The sequence below is a fragment of the Carlito syrichta genome, unplaced genomic scaffold (genome assembly GCF_000164805.1).
Source record: "Carlito syrichta isolate Samal-C Ts95f unplaced genomic scaffold, Tarsius_syrichta-2.0.1 Scaffold311452, whole genome shotgun sequence".
In the NCBI taxonomy this organism is placed as follows: Eukaryota; Metazoa; Chordata; class Mammalia; order Primates; family Tarsiidae; genus Carlito; species Carlito syrichta.
This window is the reverse complement of record NW_007255548.1, coordinates 80,808-102,677: the sequence shown is the minus strand read 5'-3', so window position 1 is coordinate 102,677 and position 21,870 is coordinate 80,808. Positions and strand designations below refer to the sequence as shown.

Genomic DNA, 21,870 nt, shown 5'->3' with positions numbered 1-21,870 from the left:
TTATTGATTTATAGGAGTTATGAATAACTATTGGTGATTTTTGTTAGCTATAGATCTTAGAAGTAGTTTATACTATGGCTTGTTTTTTCACTCTTTTTATGGTGTCTTTTGAACTACAAAGTATTATTATAGTCAAATTATTAATCTTTTCTGTTGTGTTCATGCTTTTAAAAGAAATCTTTCTACTCAAACTTGTGTATATATTCTCTTACATTATTTTCTAGAAGCTTTATTTTTTGCCTTGTATATTTATATCTAATAGCTACTTGGTATTGATTTTTGTGTATGGTATAAGTGAGGAGACAAGTTTTATTATTTTTCAAACATATATCCAATTGACCTAGAACTACCCTCCTTTTCTTTATATAACATCCTTTAGTGCCAGCAGGATATAAAACAAGTGCCTATGTACATATGGATAACTCTCATTGATTTATTTAGTCCACGCTTGTACAGATACCAACTATCTTAATTACTACATAAAGCTACTGTTAGCTAAAGCAATTTTTCCTTCTTTCTGAAGAGTATCTTGGCTATTTCATTATTTTGCAGCTTCATATAAATTATACAATAACTTTACATACATGCACATATACATACACACCACAAAGAGGACTTGGGATTTTGAATGACAATTTACTGGCTGAATCTACAACTCAATTTGAGTAGTCTTTCAATCAATCAACTAGATGTTTCTGTCCATTTATTTAATCTTCATTTACTTTACTCAAAACTTTTTTTTGTTTTTGTTTGTGTCTTGTTTGTTTTTGTTTTTGAGTTGGCATCTTACTCTGTCAACTGAATTTGAAGTAAAGTGACATAAATCAGGGCTCATTGCAGCCTCTAACTCCTGTACTGAAGCAGTTCTTCCACTCCATCCTCCCAAGTACCCGTGTCGACAGGTGTACATGATCACACACCACTATTTTTTTTTTTTTTTTTTCAGAAATGAGGTCTTGCTATATTGCACAGACTGGTCTTGAACTCCTAGACTTAAGGAGCCCTCTCACCTCAGCCTCCTAAAGTGCTGGAATTTCAAGCATGAGCCACCACACCTGACTCAAAAAGTTTTGCAGTTTTTTTCTATACAGGTTTTTCACACCTTTAAATAGGTTTATTTCTAGTTATTTGTTTTTAATAATATTGAAAAGTTAAAATATCTTTAAATTCCATATTTTATGTGTTTGTTGCTTTCATATACAAATATGATTAATTTTTGAACATTGACTCTGTATCATTTAGTAAGCTGATAAGTAATTTATTAATTTTAATAGTTTATTCTTTATTATGTTGGATTTTCTACATACATAGTCATGCCATCTCTGATTCATAACTTTTAATTATTTTATTTTATTTCAGTGAGTGAGGTCTCACTCTGCGGCCCAAGCTAGAGTGCAGTGGCACGATCATGGCTCACCACAGCCTTGATGTTCTGTGCTCAGGCGATCCTTCCACCTCAGTCTCCTGAATAGCAGGGACTACAGGTGTGCACCACCACATCTGGCCCCCAATTCTTAAATTTTTTCTATTTTTCTATTTTTTTTTTTACTTGTTGCACTACACAATTTAATGCCTCCAACTCAGTGTTGAACAAAAATTGTAACAATTTGTATCCTTAAAGACAGTAAAAAGAAATTACTTTCATTAATATATGTGATACTTGCTATAAGTCTACAAAGGTGCTAATTATAAAAATAAAGAATTTTTAGAATTTCGAGTTTTCTGGATTATTTCTAGATTTGTTTTCTTTTTTTAAAACTGGATAATAAATTTTAACTATAACTTTTCTGCATCTACCAAGATGATCATATGATTTTTCTTTCCTTTAGTCCTAATGTAGTAAATTACAATGATTTTGAATGCCAAATCAATCTTACTTTCATATAAAAATCCCAATCTGTTTATTTATTTATGTAATTTTCAGTTTGCTAATTTATTTTTCTTTTATATCTACAATCATGTGAAAAATTGGCCTATAATTTTTTTTTCTTGGTACGACATGGTCAGGTTTTTCTGTCAAAGTTTTGCTTTTGACCAGTCATGGTGGCTAATGCATGTAATTCCAGGTCTTTGGGAGGCTGAGGTAGGAGGATCACTGGAGCCTAGGAGTTTGAGATGAGTCTGAACACATAGTAAGACTTCATTTCTGCAAAAAAATTAAACTAAATTAAAGTTGTGCTTTCTTCATAATGCAGTTCATAACACAGCACATATTCATTCAACACAGTTACCCTCTTAATATGGAATTAGTACTGTTCTTATATCAAAAATGATATTATAAGGGAGAAAAACAAGGAAATAAAAATATATAAAACATACTACATTATTATTTATAAAAAGATAAGATAATTGACAGTATAGGGTTATGACAGGTTATTTTGGACAGAGTGATGATAAAAGATTCTTGTTAAGAAGTATGCTCTGAGCAAAAATGTGAATAAATTGAATGAATAAGGCACTTATAAATTAAAGAAAAGATAATTCCAGGCATAAGAGATTGCAAATGTAAAGGCCCTGGGGCAGATATTAGCCTGACTCTAAGAAAAAATTTCATGAAAGCCATTGAGAGAATGGTAAGAAATAAGGTCATTATTGACCTAAGATCAGTATATATAGGACCTGGTAAGCCTTGGTAGAGATTTTGAAGGTTTGTTTTTTGTTTTCTTTCATTTTTCAAAAAAGTGATGAGAAGTTTCTGGAAAGTTTGGTCAGGGGAGTACTAGTGATCTGATTTTCATTTATAAGAACACCTTGGTAATAGACTCAAGAGTGGTACTCTCAAGGATGTAAATAGGGAAACCACATAAGTTGCTCAGCAGTAAAGACAAAGGAAGATGCCGGCTTTGAATTGAGTCTCAGCAGTGGAAGTAATGAGATGAGATAGGATTTGGGATGTCATTTGAAAGTAAAGGTGATAGGACTTGTTATTGAATGAGATATTTTAAAAGTCTTAAACTTTTTGGGGGGAGAAATAAAGTAAATTGTGGTGCTATTCCCTGACAGGGTGTGGACTGGGTTGGAGAAGAGTTAAGTTGAGAGTGAAAAAAAAGAGTTGTATTTTGGATAAGTTAAAGATGCCTATCAGATTCCAAGTGGAAATCATGTCAGCTTTTATTTATAGCTCTCTAGAGAGATTGGGGTAGTACTCAAAATATAAATTAGAGTATTATGAAAGTATACTGTAAATCATATTCAAAATCAGAGGACTATTGATATGATCCAGCATGGCAATATAGACAAGGAACAGAAGAAGTATAAGAACTGAGCCCGAGGGTACTACAACATTTAAAAGATTGGGAGGAGGATTCTGCACCAAGATTATATGAGTGACTAGTCAGTTAAAAGCAGAACAAATCAAATGTGATCATGCTGAAGCCAATACTAACACATGTGATCCCAAGATCATTAGCAATCTATTTCTGGAGAATTTAAAATAATCCTTTCAATATTATCTATTTACTGGAAATCTGAAATGTTACATTAAATATAGGCATAGTGTTATTAATATCACCTAACTAATGAATAATTAAGCATTTGTATATACCTGTGGTTGTAATATGAGAGTAATTAATTCTGGGATTGAACAAGAAGGGGGAAGAACTATCATTTAAACAAGTACTAAATATTCATTATGCTTCCTTTTTACTGGGTCTCACATAGTCTCATAAAAGAGAATTCAATATGGAGTGATGAAAATATAGAGACCCATGCTGATGTTGTGAAGTAGAAACATTCTCACTACTTGAAAGTTAATTTGGAGCTGGGCTCGATGTCTCAGCCTGTAATCCCGCGCCTTGGGAGGCTGAGGTGAGAGGATTGCCTGAGCCCGCGGGTTCAAGACCCGCCTGGGCAACCTGGCAGGACCTCATCTCTACAATAAATCAAAAATCAGCCGGGCGTGGCAGCGCATGCCTGTAATTCCGGCTACTTGGAAGGCTAAGGTGGAAGGATCTCCGGAGCCCAGCAGGTCGAGGCTGTGGTGGCCGGGAGCGGCCACTGCACTCCAGTCTGGGCGACAGAGTAAGACTCCAACTCAAAAACAAAAGAAAAGTTAATTTGGTATTGAACTTACATGACCTCATATTCTCTATAAATAAGTGTTAAGGTTCCTTTAATCTCTGTGCTTCTTTCCACAGGTGGGGAGGTCCCATACACGACTCTGGCTACCCGAATGATGATGGGGGCTTGGTGGCTATTCGCTTTGATTGTTATCTCATCTTACACAGCAAACCTTGCTGCTTTTCTCACCATCACTCGCATTGAAAGCTCCATCCAGTAAGTAGACACAGATTCTAGTAGCCATAAAGCAAGAGGGATGGGAGTGGCCAAAGTTAAATGAGAATATGGTCTCTTAACAATAAATTTACAACTTCTCTTCAAGTAAAGACTTAGTTTTATAATGCTGCAGAATATCACTGGGTAGTCCAACTCCTGAAAATTCAATATTGGTATGGCATTTCTTATAAAATAAACTGTTGGCTATAAGTTTAAAGTTGCTTCTCACATTTTTCTGGAAGGAGAGCACACCTTCAGAATTTTAACATCCACAAAGATTGAGTATGCCTGAGTAACATTGTGAAAAGGAAGGAAAAAAGAGGCATACTCAAAAAAAAGTCTTTGCCTTAAGTCTCTGCCAGAAGAAACAGTGAAATAGGCATAAATATTTAAGAGATAGATGGATGACTGAGGAAGCCAAGGGGAAGAGAGAAAGGGGATATGGAATAGCAATCAATAGAGAAATCCTGGTATTTCAGTAACCACATTCTCATTTCATCTTCATTATATTTCATTTAGTGTGTTCATTATTGCCAAATGGTCATTAGGCATGGTGTACATACTGAAATCGTAAAAGTCACCGTAAGTCAGGACCTTAATTCACAGATGCCATTTCCATGAGCCCTTAGATCCCAGAGGTCTTTCATCTTCCTTGGCCAGTTTTGATTCTGTAGTTTCATGCTATAAGATCAACACCACCATATAATTTCTGCCTTATTAGAACATCATGTTCTATATGTTAAGAAAAATTTTCTGGAAAGTGTTTTACCCATCTCAAAACAAGATATTTTGAGTTTTCCTAAAGTTGAACATTCATTTCTCGACAAGCTGGCAATTCAAAATTAGAAAACTTAGATATGTCAGGATATTCCTTAGGAATATAACTTATTCTTAAAAGAAAAGTAACAATAATTCTTTAAATAAATGTGTAAATGAAGTTTATTAATAGCCACAAAACTGTTATATCATAATACTTAAAATATAATCAATAATTAAACATCCATAAAGATGTAGGGTATTTTTTTCAATTTGCTTGTTATACAGATTGAATCCCCAAAATTCAACTAACACAAAGCGTAAAAAAGAAATTGGAGGCAATGAATGCCCACCTTTGCTGTGTATTATGTTCCGAAAACTTGTTCATCTTATAACTGAAAATGTGTACCCTTTGACCAACATCAATCATTTTCCCCACCTCTGAGCCCCTAGAAACCATCATTCTACTTCTGATTCTAAGAGTGTGACTTTGTTTAGATTCTACATATGCACGATATCATATAGTATTTGCTTTTTGTGTCTGGCCAGTTTCACCTAGCATAGGGTCCTCCAAGTTCATCCATGTTCTTGCAAATGGCAAAAGACTTTTTACAAATTAAAATGGAGTATTTTATATCATTGACATACTTTTTATCAATTGTCTAACTCTGCCCATTTTCGATATACTTAAAGCTAAAAGTCCATGTAGTTTACATCTGACTTTGAAGCAATTTAAAATTTTAAAATGATGGAAATGTCAAATAACTGATCATATACAACAACAATAACAATTATAATAGCAAACAAAAAATTATGACTAATATAGCCCTAGAATTTATTATAGCCAGAAGTTAAGCACATTACATATATTATCTCATTTATTCCCCAGAATGACTCTAATAATACAAGTACTACTATTACTACCACTCTGTAGATGAAGAAATAGGATTTTAGAAGTTAACTGCTTAAGATCACAAAGTCAGTACATGTCAGAGTCAGAAATCTAAAACCAGATCAATCTGAAACTAATCCGTAGCCTTACCCACTGAAGTCTTTTCCTTATCTAGTGGTTGTTCCTACAGTTTTCTGATTGATCTGATACTTCTCTGAGGTTGCAGGCATTACAGTATGTGTGTATAGCTAAGCTATTTAGTTATTGATAACTTTGCCAGCATCTGTTGTTTTTTTTTTAATCTAGACTTTCATGCAATAGCAGTGGGAGCAGAATCTCTCTCAAATTTTTACACCCATAAGGTTTCTCTAAAAGTACAACTTAATGGAAAAAAATTGTAATTTCACATGATATTTCCCTCAAGCGTAGTTTTACAACCCAAAGTAACTGAGCATTCATTTCTTTAAAAATTATTCCTTTCCAATGCCAACTGGTATTATTAAAAGTCATCAGTGGGTACAATAAATCTCTACTTCCTTCTAATATTATCACTGGGCTAATTTTTGAAGGAGAGACTCAGAGCCAGATAAATTAAAAGAAGTCAGATTCTCTCCCAAAATTTAAAGATATCTTCTAATTTCATGCCTCAGCTGTGTTGGTAAACATAATTGCCTGCAATGTTTCTTGGAAACATTCAAAGTTCCATTTGTAACTAATGCCAAAGTTTCTTGGAAAAATCTAAGTCTAATTTTTCTTAGAAAACACAAAAACTTTTTTTCACAATAACATTCAGTGTCGTGTTTCTTAATCATTTATATTCATAAGATTTGCTCATCACTAAATAAGACTTCTGTGCATGTCAATGCACCTTTTTCCAGCCCAATTTTTCTGTGCCATTGGCAAACATACTAACCACATCTTCATTCCCAAAATTCAAAGCTGCTTCTGCAAAATAAAATGGGCTGAGGTGGTTAGAGAAATGTCAGTGAGAGAGAGAGGAAAACCAGTTTCTTTGAACAGATGGTTGACAGAAACTCTCCTAGTTTGGTAGGAGAAATTCAACAAATTTCTTCTCGAGAAGTTGAATGCTCTTTATAAAATGCTACCCTTTTTCAAAATTAGATATCTATGGGCATCTAATGTTCTGATTAGCAGTTGTCATCAATAAAAATTTTGAAAGTGAGTTTTCTCTGGAAAAGATAACCCATACGCTTAATTTTGTATCCCTTCACTGATGGGGCAGCACAATGTAACTGTTCTGCTGTTTGATACAATGTAATTTGACAGATTGTGAGACAGTTGGAATGGGCAATATTGATATATACAGTAAAATTAAAGGGAAAATGCTATTTTGTAAGACTGTAATTATAATGTGGATTTTTTCAATTCCTTTGAGAGATGATAACATATAGTTAATCATTTTCACGCACCTAGAAAATGGAATGTACTTTTGTCTAACAGTAACCAGGCTAAAGGTGGCAATGGTGAAATGAAGCATGTGAAGTTTTGAAGGTACTTTCAGAGTTATCACTGAGTAATAACATCATCCACTTTAGCTTCCTTTGCCTTTTTTGTAATGTAACTTTCAAAAAGCTACTAATTTCACATAAAAGTGAAAATAGCTATGGGGAAATCACAGTTGTGTAGTTATGGTCATTAATAACTTAAACTCATATTGGTCTTTGGTGATGAAACCCGAGTCTTTTCATTCCCTGGGACTATAAGCAAACTTGGGTCTACTCCAAGGGATCATAACATTCCACCATATTTTTGCATTTAGTGCATTCGTTCTCCATAATACCTGAGATTGAACTAAACCAAATATTGAGTTAATGCTGTCATTGAATCAAAGCAATCTGAGATAACATTTCTTTCCAAGCAGATACAAAAAGAGATTCATAAATATTATATCTACTAGAGGAAATCCCTTTTCTCCTAGCATGCCAATAACAGAATTCTTGCACCTACATTTGTCTACATTTGAAAAACGAAAAGAATTATTGAGCAATTGTTTTTCTAAGCGCTCCATGGTGAGAATGAGCTAGTCAGGTTTAGAAATCATAATCTGTCACTAAATCTGGTAGTAAAGCCTGAGGATAGAGAGACTGGGAGCAGCGGGGCTGGTGTTCCTTAAGGAAAGGACAGTAGGACTAAATCCTGAAGGGCATGGTAAGATTTGTTTTTAAAATCTGGAATTTTGCATTGAAAAAATGGAGAGTGGCATCACTGAAGAAAAACAGCTTTATTTGTGGAGTGAAGGATGGGTGGGAGAGATAAAAATGAAGAACTGTATAGAAAGTCATTAAAGTTATCGAATGCACATATATTAATGGCATTTAACAAGTTTGTCTCTACTTGATATAAACCTGATCCACATAGCTTCCTGTTTCAAAGGCTATTTAATTTGATAATCCCAGAGGATATGGATAACTTAAGAGAAATTTGGCTTCAGAAACATTATATATCTAGGCTAATATTTACATTTATAGTGAATGCAGGAACATCACCTCAGCTTACTTTTCTTAAAAATACTTAAGGAAGGGATGGGCTTTACTACCACTTAGCTAACCAGGTAAGGAAGAAGAAAATTACTAATACAAGGAAATTCTAGAAATCACTCTGACTAGGCTACTTTTCAGATGCAATATTGCAGAAAAGTTACCATCACTAGATTTGCTATTTGTGGGGCCTGTCCTGCCTCTCACTTGTAGTTGTGCATCATCAACAAATAAGATAGGCATATTTCTATTTGATTTGACAGGAAAGTACAGTAAGATTTTGAAGGATAAAGCAATAATGATGTATAAGCTGCCATGTGGCAATACATTCTGTTAATATCTGGACAAACTTTCTGAAACTTTTTATTTTGCTGTTAAAATATATATACAGAAAGTTGCCAAGATATGGTGCAAAATATCATTACTCCTCACCCAGTTTCTCTCAATGTTCACATTGTAAACAATAAACCAGGAAATTAACATCGGTACAGTGTGTACATATAGGTCTATACCATTTTATGACATGTGTAGTCTCTTGTAACCACTGCAAACAAAATACAGAACTATTTCGTCACTGCAAAGATCTCCCTCATTCTGTTTTCACAGTCACACTCACTCTTCCCCACCAACGCCAATACTGGCAACTAATAATATGTTCTCCATTTCTGTAATTTTTGTCATTTCAAGAGCATTATATAAGTTGGATCATAGAGTATGTGGCTTTTTGAAAAAGACTTTTTTTTCAATCAACATGTATTATCTTTGAGATGTATTCAAATTTTCACACGCATCAATAGTTCATTACTGTTTATTACTGAGTAGTACATGGTATGGATGTACCAGTCCTATGCTTAACAATTTGCCTACTGAATGACATGCTTATTGTTTCCAGCTACAAGCTATTACAAATAAAACTGCTAAGAACATTTATGTGAAGATTTTATGTAGATATTTTTGTTTCTCTGTTATAAATGCCCAGGAGTGTAATTGCTAGGTCATGTGGTAAGTGTACAAGGGGAAAACCCTTCAAAAATCAGAATTTGCTTATAAAAATTTGTGTATTATGCTTACATGTTTAAACTTCACTACCCTTCAAAGTACTCTCTGTTTCATTCAATACATCCATCAAGACACTTTTTCCACTGCAAAACAGTTTCTGAATTTGTCAACCTTGATGCCTTTTGATGCTTCTGCCGTTTCTTGTTCCACCTCTTCCACATCAGCAAAACGTTTTTCTTTGAGGATTCTTCACCTGGGGAAGCATAAAACAAGTTACTTGTGGAGAGAGCTGGTGAATGGGGAGAGTGGACCTGGGGAACACGCCGATTTGGTCAAAAACTGCTGAACACTCAGCGCAGTGTGGGCAGGTGCACTCATAAATCACTCATCATGAAATGGTCAAACACATTGTAAGAATCTCAAAAAAAAAAAAAAATTCACTGTATTCACTACAGCTGAACACAGCCTCTCACAGCAATGCTATCTCACACCTTGATGCCCATAGGTTCCTAGAGCACTACAAGGAGCCCATCCACCAAAAAATAAGTCCAGGCTTTTTTGGTTCCCCCTTGTATGTTTGGTTTTTAAGAAATTGCCAAACAATTTTCCAGAGTGGTTGCACCATTTTATAGTCCCACTTGTACTGTGTTGTACAAGAAATCAAATTTCTCTGCATCTTTGCTAGCATTTGGTATTGTCACTATTTTTCTTTCCTTTTTTTTAGCTATTCTGACAGGTGTGTAGTACTGTCCCACTGTGGTCTTCATTTGCATTTTCTTATTTTTTAGGAATGTTGAATATCTTTTCATGAGCTTATTTGCAATCCTTATATCCTCCTTCACGAAAGGTATTTTAGTGAATTTTGCCCATTTTCCAATTGAATTATTTGTTTACTGTTAAGAATTCTTTACATAGTCCAATCTAAATCCTTTATCATGTATGTGTTTTACAATATTTTTTCCTAGTCTATATCTTGTCTTTTCATTCTCTTTTCAGGGTCTCTTACAGAACAAAGTTTTAAATATTAATAAAGTCCAATTTTTTTCTCTTATAAATTGTGCTTTTATTGTCCTGTCTAGATTTCTTCATAAAGTCCTAAGTCCTGAAGATTTTCTCTTATTTGTTCTAAAAGTGTTATGATTTTACATTTCACATTTAAATCTCCAGTCCACTTAGAGTTAATTTTATATTAAGTTTAAAGTTTAGGATGAGGTTTATTTTTTTAACCTGTAGCTACTCAAAGGCTCCAGCAGCAATGCCAAAAATATTATCTGCCCCTCTTTCATTGAATTGTTTTTGCATCTTTGTAAAAAAAAAAAAAACAAAACCCAATCATACCATATGAGTCTATTTCTGGGTTCCCATCTTGTTCCAATAACCTATGTTGTCTGTTCCTCTGCGAGTAACACAGTTTTGACTACTGCAATCTTGAAATTCAGTAGAATTGACTCTTTCCACTTACTTTTTTTTCAGAATTATTTTAACTCTTTTACTTCCTTTTCCTTTCCATTTAAATTTTAGAATAATCTTGTCTGTATCTGCAAAAATATATTGCTAGGATTTTGACAAGAACTGTGTTATACCTATCTATCAATTTGAGGGAGAATTCATATCTTTACAATGTTGAGTCTTCCAATTTATAAACAGTATGACTTTACACTTATTTAGATCTTTCATTATTTTCATCAGTATTTTGTAATTTTCATTACACACGTCCTGTACATGTTTTTGTTTTTGTTTTTGTTTTTTGAGTTGGAGTCTCACTCTGTTGCCCAGACTGGAGTGCAGTGGCCGCTCCCGGCCACCGCAGCCTTGACCTGCTGGGCTCCGGCGATTCTTCCGCCTCAGCCTTCCAAGTAACTGGAATTACAGGCATGCGCTACCACGCCCGGCTGATTTTTGGATTTATTGTAGAGATGAGGTCTCACTGCCCAGGCGGGTCTCGAACCCGCGGGCTCAGGCAATCCACTCACCTCAGCCTCCCAAAGGCGCAGGATTACAGGCTGAGCCACCGAGCCCGGCTCCTGAACATGTTTTAAACCTAAGTATTTTTATACCTAAGATTCATTCCTAAGTATTTATTTTTTTCCCCAGTGATTATAGATGATATTAACATCTCAATTCGTTTGTGCTGGTACCAAAAAAAAAAAATTTGAGACAGAGTAATTTATAAAGAGCATAAATTTATTTCATCACAGTTCTAGACGCTGGAAGGCTCAAGATCAAGGTGCCAGCAGGTTCAGAGTCTGGTGAATGCCAGGGTTTCTGCTTCCAAGTTGGTTCCTTGAATGCTGAAGGGATGGAAAGGCAAATGAGGCCAAACTCACTTCCTTAAGTTGTTTTATAAAGGACTAATCCCATTCATATCAGCCGAGCCCTCATATTTAATCACCTCCTAAAGGCCCTTCCTCTGTATTGTATATTTCTTGAGACAGTTTTCACTCTTTGCCCAGGCTGGAGTGCAGTGGTATGATTCCAGCTCACCCCAGCCTCAGCCTCCTGAGCTCAAGCAATCCTCCAACCTCAGTCTCCTGAGTAGCTGGGACTACAGGCACATTTCATCATACCCTGCTAATTTTTGCATTTTCTGTAGAGACAGGGTCTCACTGTGTTGCCTTGACTGGTCTTGAACTTCTGGACTCAAGCAATTCTCCTGCCTTTGCCTCACAAAGTGCTGGGATTATAGGAATGAGCCACCATGTTCAGCCACAACCCTCCCTCTTAATACTGTTGTACTGGAGATTAAGTTTCAACATGCATTTTGAAGGGGACACAAACATTCAGATCATAGCAATTGAATTTTTAATTTTCGTTTTCACATATTCATTTTTAGTGTATAGAAATAAATTTTTTTCTTATTACCTTGCTGAGCTTATTTTTTAGTTCCAGGAATCTGGTAGAATCTTTGGAATTTTCTGTATATCTTTATGCTATTTGAAAAATTGGACAGTTGTGTTTCCTTCTGATCTGAGTACCTTTTATTTTCTATTTTTGGCTCTTCTTTGTTGGCTAGAACTTCTAGTACTATATTGAATTAAGAGTAGTGAGAGTGCAATAGCAAAATCAAGGAACTGAGCTAGGTGCCCATCAATGGTAGACTGAATAAAGAAAATATGGTACATACATACCATGGAAAACTATACAGCTATTAAAAAAAAGAATAAAATCGTATCATTTGCAGCAGCATGGATGCAGCCAGAGGCCATTATTCTAAATGAATTATCACAGAAACAAAAATGTGAATAAAACATACACTCACTCATAAGTAGGAGCTAAACACTGGGCACACAAGAGCACAAAAAATGGGAATAACCAATGCTGGAGACTATTAAGGGAGGTGGGAATAAGGATTGATAAACCACCTATCATGCTCAACACTTGAAGGGGTGGGCTTAATAGATGCCCAGACTTCACCATCATGCAATATACGCACCTATGTAACAAACCTGCACAAGTACTCCTTGAATCTTTAAAAAACGGGGAAAAAGAAGTGAGGATAGATATCTTTGCTTTGTTCTCAATCTTGTTGGGAAAGCATTCAGTCTTTCACTGTTAGGTATGACACTATAAGTAGGCTTGTTTGTTTGATTTGGAGATATTATTTCTCAAGTCGAGGAAGTTCTCTTCATTTCCTAGTTTTTCCATTTTTTTTTAAGCAGTGAAGTAAAACTTTAATAATGATCATGCAAGAACATGTGCCTGATAGCAGGCACACTCAAGAGGATTACAACAGGCATATTTATGTCCTAGTGCACAAGTCCCTCCCCTGGTTCTCTGGGTGGGTACCACAGATGTTACAAGCTCCACCCAGACATCACCTAAGCAAGTCTCATTCAAATAAGGCAAAGTACATGTTTCTAGGTTTCTGATTGGATTTCAATATTTACTAAAGGAAGTCTGCCATTTTTTAAGCAAAGCCTGCCAAAGGAAGCCTGCTGTTGCTTAAACAAAGCCCACTAAAGGTAGCCTGCTATTTTGTTTTGTTTGTTTTTTCTCCAGGAGATATTTGAATTTTTTAAAAATTGTTTTAAAGATGTGGGGTACAATTCAGGGTTAGGTATACAAATGTTGATTATGCAGCTAACCTCGTTGATGAGGTGTGCCCCTCTCTCCCCTAGCAGTTTCCCTCAACTGTCAATCCCACCTCACCTCCCCTGGCAGTTTCCCACTACTGCCAATCCCTTTCTTATAGTATCATGATACTTGTTCAAGGTTCGCTTATGAGTGAGAACATATGGTATTCTGTTCTTTGTTTCTGTGATAGATCACTGAGTATGATAGACTCTAAATTCATCCAAGTTGCTGCAAAGTTCATATGTTTGACCTTCTTGATGGCTGCATAATATTCCATTGTGTATGTGTACCACATTTTTTTAATCCAGTCCAGCTTTGACGGGCAGCATGGTTGGATCTATGTTTTTGCTATTGTGAATAAAGTTGCAATAAAGATTCATGTGCAGCTATCTTTTTTGCAGAATGTTTTGAGTTCCTCTGGGTATATTCCCAATAGGGAATTTCTGGGTCATAAGGAAGGTCAAGTCCTAGTTCTTTCAGAATTTGCCACACTGTCTTCCAAAGAGGTTCCACTAGTCTGCATTCCAACTAGCAGTAAAGAAGTGTTCCTTTTTCTCTGCATCCTCGCCAGCATCTGTTGTTGTTTGTTTTATTAATGATGGCCATTATTACAGGGGTTAGGTGGTACCTCAGTGTGGTTTGATTTGTGTTTCTCTGATGATTAGTGAGGCTGGACACTTTTTCATGTGTCTGTTGACTGCTGGTATATCTTCTTTTGAGAAGTGTCTGTTCATGACTTTTGTCCACTTTTTGATGGAGTTGTTTGTTTTTTTCCTTTTGGCACATTTGAGTTCCTTGTAGATCCTAGATGTTAGGCCTTTGTCAGATATACAGTTGGTAGATCCTAGATGTTAGGCCTTTGTCAGATATACAGTTGGCAAATATTTTTTCCCATTCTGTGAGCTGCCTTCCCGCTCTCTCTTAGTGGTTTCTTTTGCTTTCCAGAAGGTCCTCAGTCTGATGAGGGCCCACGTGTCTATCTTATTTCTTATGGAATGGGCACTTAGCGTTCTGAATTGGAATTGGTTGCCAGTTCCAATTTCCATAAGGGTGTCTCCTGTGTTTTCTAAGATTCTTATAGTTTGAGGCTTTACATTTGGGTCTTTGATTCATTTAGAGTTAATTTTTGTGTATGGTGATAGGTAGGGGTCCTGTTTCAATCTTCTGCATGTGATCAGCCAGTTTTCCAGCACCATGTACTGAATAGGTTCTCTTCTCCCCAGTGGTTGATCACACTGGAAGCTTTGTTGAAGATGAGTTGATTGAGAAATTGAGGCTTTGCTTCTGGAATCTCTATCTTGTTCCATTGGTCTATATGCCTGTGTTTGTACCAATACCAGGCTGTTTTGATTATTATAGTCTTATACTAAAGATTGAAGTCTGAAAGTGTGATGTGTCCTACTTTGTTTATTTTGCTACGGATTGTTTTGGTTATTCATGGTCACTTCCAGTTCAGAGAAATTAATTCCATATGGAAATTCAATATGGATATAGAAATATGAATTTCTATATTGTCATCCCCAGTTCTGAGAAAAATGATGTTGGTAATTTAATGGGTATTGCATTGAATCTGTGGATTGCCTTTGGCAGGATGGACATTTTAACAATGTTGAATCTTCCTATCCATGAGCATTGAATATTTTTCCATTTGTTTGTGTCTTCTTGGATTTCTTTGAGCAGTATTTTGTAGTTCTCATTATAAAGGTCTTTCACTTCTCTGGTTAGTAAGATGCTGAAGTATTTCTTTTTTGTTGTTTTGTGTGTGTGTGTGTGTGTGTGTGTGTGTGTGTGTGTGTGTGTGTGTCTATTGTGAATGGGATTGTGCTTTTTATTGGGGTCTCTTCCTGCTTGTTGTTGGTGCATAGGAATGCAACTGTCTTTTGCACATGTATTTTGTACCCTGAGACTTTGCTAAAGTCCTTTATTAGTACAAACAGGCTTTTTACAGATTCTCTTGGATTTTCTAGGTAGAGGATCATATCATCAGCAAAGAGAGATAACTTGATTTCCTCTTTTCCATTTGGATACCCTTGACTTCCTTCTCTTGTCTAATTGCCCTAGCTAGACCTTCCAACACAATGTGGAACAAGAGGGGTGAGAATGGGCAGCCTTGTCTTGTTCCAGTTTTCAGGAGAAAAGTTTCCAGTTTCTGTCCATTTAGCAATATGTTAGCTGTGGGTCTATCGAAGATGGCACTTACTATTTTGAGATATGTTCCTTCTATACCTAGAGGTTTGAGGGTTTTTATCAAGAAGGGATCCTGGATTTTATCAAAAGGTTTTTCTACATCTAATGAGATCATCATGTGGTTCTTGTTTTTACATCTGTTGATGTATTTGATTACATTTATGGTCTTGTGAATATTGAACCAGCCCTACATCCTGGGGATGAAGCCTACTTGGTCATGGTGAATGATTTTTGAGATGTGTTTTGAATCCGATTTGCTAGAATCTCTCCAAAGATTTTTACAACTATATTCATAAGGGATATTGGCTGGTAGTTCTATTTTTTGGTGGATCTTTACCCAGTTTGGGTATCCGTGTGATGTTAGCTTCGTAAAATGATTTGGGGAGAATTCCATCCTTCTCAATTGCCTGGAATACTTTCAACAGGATTGGTATCAGCTCCTCCTTGTACATTTTGTAGAATTCTGCTGGAAAGCCATCCAGTCCAGGGCTTTTTTTTTTTTTTTTGTAGGTAGGTTTCTTATGCTACAGTCAATTTCCTGGGTTGTTATTGGTCTATTTAGGTGTCTCGTGTTTTTTTGTTTGAACATGGGGAGATTGTGCGATATCAGAAAATCCTCCATTACATTTAAGTTATCAAGTTTGTTTCCATATGGATGTACATCGTAATCTCTGATAAACTTTTGTATTTCTTCAGGGTCAGTTGTGATTTGATCTTTTGTCTTTCTGATTGTGTTTATTTGGACTTTTTCTCTCTTTTTCTTGGTCATTCTGACTAGGGGGGTCCATCAATCTTGTTAATTCTTTCTAAGAAACAGCTTTTTGTTTTGTTGATGTTTTCTATGATATTTTTGTTGATGTTTTCTATGATATTTTTGTTATCTATGTCCTGTATTTGGGCTCTTATTTTGATGATTTGGATTCTTCTACAAAGTTGAGGTTTTGGTGGTCTTCTCTTTCCAGGTCTCTTATGTGATTTGTTAGGTTTTCAACTTGTGATGTTTCCATTTTCTTGATACATGCTCGCAGAGATATAAATTCCCTTCTGAAAACTGTTTTCATGGCATCCCAGAGGTTTTGGTAAGATGTTTCTCCATTTTCATTCATTTCCAGGAATCTTTCAATTTCTGCTTTGATTTCAGTGTTGACCCAGTAGTTGCTCAGCATCGTGCTGTTTAGTGTCCATGTCTTTGTGGCCTTGGGGAAATTGTGTTGGTGTTGATATTTATTTTCATTCCACTGTGGTTGTGGTCTGAGAATGTGCATGGCAAGATTTCAACCTTATGGAATTTGTTTATGCTTGACTTATGGCCAAGAATGTGATTGATCTTGGAGTATGTTCCATGTGGTGATGAGTAGAATGTATCCTCTTTGGTTGTTGAGTGGAATAATCTGTAGATGTCTATTAAGTCCATTTGGTCGAGTGTCAAGTTTAGGTTCTTGATCTCCTTGTTGTTTTTTGCCTTGATGATCTAGCTAGGGCTGTAAGTGGGGTATTCAAGTCCCCTGCTATAATAGTGTTAGAGACAGTATCTTTTTTTAGTTTACTTAGTAATTGCTTTATAAATGCTGGTACTCCTGTGTTGGGTGAATATATGTTCAGGATGAATATTTCTTATTGATGGATTGAACCTTTTATTATTATGTAGTTTCCTTTTGTATCTCTTTTTAGTTTTTAATAGCTTAAAGGTTGTTTTGTCTGATATTAAGATTGCTACTCCTGCCTTCTTTTGTGATTCATTTGCCTGGAAACTCATTTTTCATGCTTTTACTTTGAGTCTGTGTGCATCCCTTTTGGTAAGATGAGTTTCCCAGATGCAGCAAATAATTGAGTCATGGTTTCTTATCCATTTTTCCACTCTGTGTCTTTTCAGTGGAGCATTTAGTCCATTCACATTCAGGCTGATTATTGAAATGTGATTGTTTATCCCTGTCATGGGGTTCTAATAAAGTTTTTTTCTTTGTTTGCTTGTTTTCTTTTGGCTTTGGTGTTGATGTATGTATGTGTGTTTTCAAGTTTCTTGTTGCAGTGTATTCTCTGTTGATTCTGTGCTCTGCTGTTCTCTTGCAAAGTGTGTAGTCATTCTTTTTTTCTTCCTTCTGTGCTTAATACCTTTTTAAGTATCTCCTATAGAACTGGTCTTGAAACTGCATAATCTATTAGGGATTGGATATCTGGGAAGGATTTTAATTCTTCATCAGTGATGAAACTGAGATGGCTCAGCAAGAAATTCTTGGTTGAAATTGTTTATCTTTGAGGACTTTGTTTATTGGACTCCAGTACCTTTTTGATTGTAGTGTTTCTGCTGATAGGTCTACTGCTATTCTGATTCGTTTTCCCTGGTAGCTAGTCTGGCCTTTCTTTCTTGCTGCCTTTCTGACTTTTTCTTTTGTGTCTACTTTGTGTAGGCAAATTACTATGAGTCTTGGGGTTGGTCTTCTCATTTGATGTCTTGTGGGGGTTCTCTGTATCTCTTATGTTTGACTGGTCACATCTCTGGTGAGGTGGGGAAAGTGTTCTTGGATTACCTCCTGGAACACTTGCTCCAAGTTGTTTTCCACTTCTTTTTCTTCTTCTGGGATACCAATCAGGCATAGGTTGACCTCTTGCTATAATCAGACATCTCTTGTAGGCGTTGTTCTTTTTTCTGAGTCTTCTTTCTATGTTTTTTACAGGTTGGGTTAATTCCATGTTCTGGTCTTCAAGTTCTGAGGTTCTTTCTTCAGCTACATTAATTCTGCTTTCCATACTTGTCATCTTGTTATTTATTTCCTGGATGAAATTTTTTATTGCTAAAATCTCTGTTACAAGTTCTTCAGTGTTGCATCTTATCTTTCTTGAGTCTTATTCACTCTTTCCATCCATTCCCTAATCCTTGTTGTATTCTGGGCCAGTAGTTGGTGACTTCCATTGTGTGGGCTCCAAGGTCTTATTTTTCAGGAGTTTTATCTTTGTTACACTTGAAATTACCTGTGGTCTTCCTTTAGTTTTTCCTCATTTGTGTCAGACCTCTTGTTTTTCTCTTTAGTTCTGTTATTCAGTGTTAGTGGAAGAGGCTTTCCCTTCTGATGTTTGCTCAGCCTTCTATTCTTTTCTGATTTGGGCTCTGGATTTGTTCTATTTTGAAACAGAACTGTGGGTGGGAAGCTTTGCTCTCTTGTAGTTTTGAAAGTCGAATAAGGTAGAGGATGGGAAGCTACAAGATGGAAAATCAGAAGTATCTGTCTTCAATTTCTGATGGTTGACTACAGAAAACTTTTAATCCTAAATCCTTTCCTCCACTTGAGGCTTCACATCTGGGCCTAGGTCATTGAGATACACTGAGCCAAGGCCCTGCCCACTGCACCCAAGAATAGTTGTTGAATTTTGTCAAATGTTTTTGTTGCTGGTGGTCTTCATCAATTGATGTACTCAGGTGATTTTTCTTCATTAGCCTGTTTAGTGGATTACATCATTTGATTAACAAACTGTTTTTAAAATAGGGTAGAGGCTAACTATACTCTTCTATTTCTTTTTCATCTTTTTATTTCTAGCTTGCTTTCCTTCCTTTTTTTTGATCTGAGTCAATAAAAGACCTTGACTTTCCCTGCCTGCTGTTTCACATCTTGTTTTCTTTTCTCTTACCTTAGCTATGGCTCCCTTCTATCTATTCTCTTCCCATTGCAGTTTGTCCTCCAAAGTGTAGAGTCCAGACTGTAACCTTCTTCCATCCTCAAAATTGGCTTGGAAAACTCCATTTTACTTCCTCTCATCAAGATAAAGTCCAACTCCATTAATGGAGCATATTGAGCCCTTCCAGTCCAGTTTTGTTTCTGTCTCCCAGGACCAATTAACTCCTTCTTATGCTTTTTCATGCTTCAGTCAAGCCAGACTCTTATGGGACATTTCATGTTTCTGTGGAACTTTACCTGCTCTTACTTCTCCCTGAAATGACTCAGAGCCCCCTTCTACTCTTCTGGTATTTTCCATTTTCCCAGGCATAATTACATGGATCTTGTCTTGAGATTGTAAATTCTTCAAAGATAAGAACTATGTTATACAGATAAGTCCCCTACATGCAAACCTTCAAGTTGCAAACTTTCAAAGATGTGAATGTGTGCTCACATGTTCAATCACAAAAGTTAGTTCATGTATCTGGTGTACGTTGTCACATGCATGCATCCTCTACAAGTGTCACGTGCATGATTTTATGTACTTTACTATATAGTACTGCATAAAGTACAATAGTACAGTATCTTTATTACAAACCTAGGATGTCCAGAAGCAAGTGTAAAAGCAGCAGTGATGCAGCCTGTACAGTACTGTATAGACAATTGTGCTAGTTGGGTAACTAGGCTAACTCTGTTGGTCTTACAAACACATTGGACTTACAAATGCACTCTCTGAATGGAACTCATTTGTAAGTGGGGAACTTACTGTGTTTATCTTTGAACCCCTAGTGCCCTCTCAAAGTCCCTGTCACATCATATGAATAAGATGAGCTGACATTTATTAAGTACTTGCTATGTGACAGATAGTTTTCTAAATGCTTTGCATAGATTTTCTAATTTCATTCTCATAATAGCCCAGGAGAGATGTGCTATTTTCATCTCCATTTTATAGATGATGAAACTAAAAGCTAGGGTAGTAAACCCAGGCAATCTAGCACTAGAACTTTTACCAGGGGACCATATCATTTGCCAGTTACAAATACACTATTGTGAAATAAACAGATGAATAAATGACATCCATGAAGGCTATTATATGTTTCTTTAAAAAAAAAAAAAAGAGCTTTATGGAAAAAAAAACTAATGGTGGCATTAATTTTAGCTAAGTCAATTTCAAATATATAAACTATGTGATCCCCTAGAAACAGAAATGAGACACTTTGGATTCAAATAAATCTGCATTTGAGTCATTTGCCTCTTATTAGCTAAATAACCTTGTCAGGATTCCATAATCATTTTAAGCCTTATTTTTCCTAAGAGTAGAAAGGAGATAAGTTCAATTACATAGGTTCAGCATCAAAATTAAATGGAAAAAAAAAAAGACATAAATAACAGCACAGTTCCTGGACACTCACTACCTAACATTTGTTTCCATTTTTCAACTTGCTCCCCAGGAGCTCGTGCACATTCCTTGGACTGTTCCTTCTGTCCCCATTTTGGATGGTGGCAATAACTATTCTTTGTATTGCCCTGTCCACAATTCCATTCACTAAAATATTTCTTTCACCAGATTCACCTAAACTCCAAAGTTCCCTGCTAATGCTGCCATTGTTTCTGACACAACTGCCCCTGCTCTCCCCTATGCTCTGTTTTTCTGAGTCTTCCTGCTTGCCACTTAACCCTCTAATTTCCTCAAAGATAAAAACAAAAACAAACACCAAAGCTAACAAGCAAACAAGCCTGGTGTTTGCAAACCTTATCTGAATTGAAGCATCAGTAAGGACTTGTGGGAGCTATTCACTCATTTCTCTCACCTTAGCTTGACTCACCTCTCACCGTAGCTTGACTCACCAGAACTAAGATTAAGCTGCTACTGAGAGTAACTGGCTCTAACTCTGAGTCAGAATATCTGTTTGTCAGGCACGCTTTCTCTTCTAACTCGTCTTTATTTATCTCCTTCCTGATACCCAAGTCAAACACCACTTTTCTGTATGTAGCCTTGTCACATATTCATACAAGATTTAGTGTCTCCCTTTTTTAAGCTGCTCCACATCTATCTCACCAGTTGAACTACCTCTAGCCTTGTATTGGAATATTTTTATACTTGTTTTACCTTCCTAATTAAAGTACATGTTCTTTAGGGTCATTTTATTACCTTTGTAACTGCACGGTGCCTTACATAGTACCTTATTTAGTACATAGTTATTCATTCAATGAATAAATCAGAAAAGTATTTTTTTAGAATCTGACCTGAGACTATGGACTTCTGTGACTTGTATACATACCTCACCAACAACAACAACAACAACAAAAAAAAAAAAATTAGAAAGAAGGTCATTTCTTTGTCTAACTATTCCTACGTAAGAGAGAAAAACCCAAAACGCATGGCCCTCTGGATTTCCTGAGTGTCACATAGTCTCTCTTCAGTCATCCAGAAGAAGCCTATTTCATACCTTTCATCAGGGGATTGGGCATTTTATTAGGAACAACCAAAATCAAGGTAGCTTAAGCAATCTAGGCCTGATTCATTCTCCTTTTATGT

General features: G+C 36.0%; 1 protein-coding gene across 1 annotated transcript in view; it reads left to right on the top strand.

Moving 5' to 3' along the window:
* The window catches only part of LOC103271211 (glutamate receptor ionotropic, delta-2-like), a gene marked incomplete at its 3' end in the record, with an annotated part of 66,573 nt that overhangs the window by 31,545 nt on the left and 13,158 nt on the right, over positions 1-21,870 (top strand). Inside the window, exon 2 of the mRNA XM_008068657.1 lies at positions 4,137-4,275. Coding sequence (XP_008066848.1) covers positions 4,137-4,275 — 139 coding nt within the window. The remainder of the gene's footprint in view (positions 1-4,136; positions 4,276-21,870) is intronic.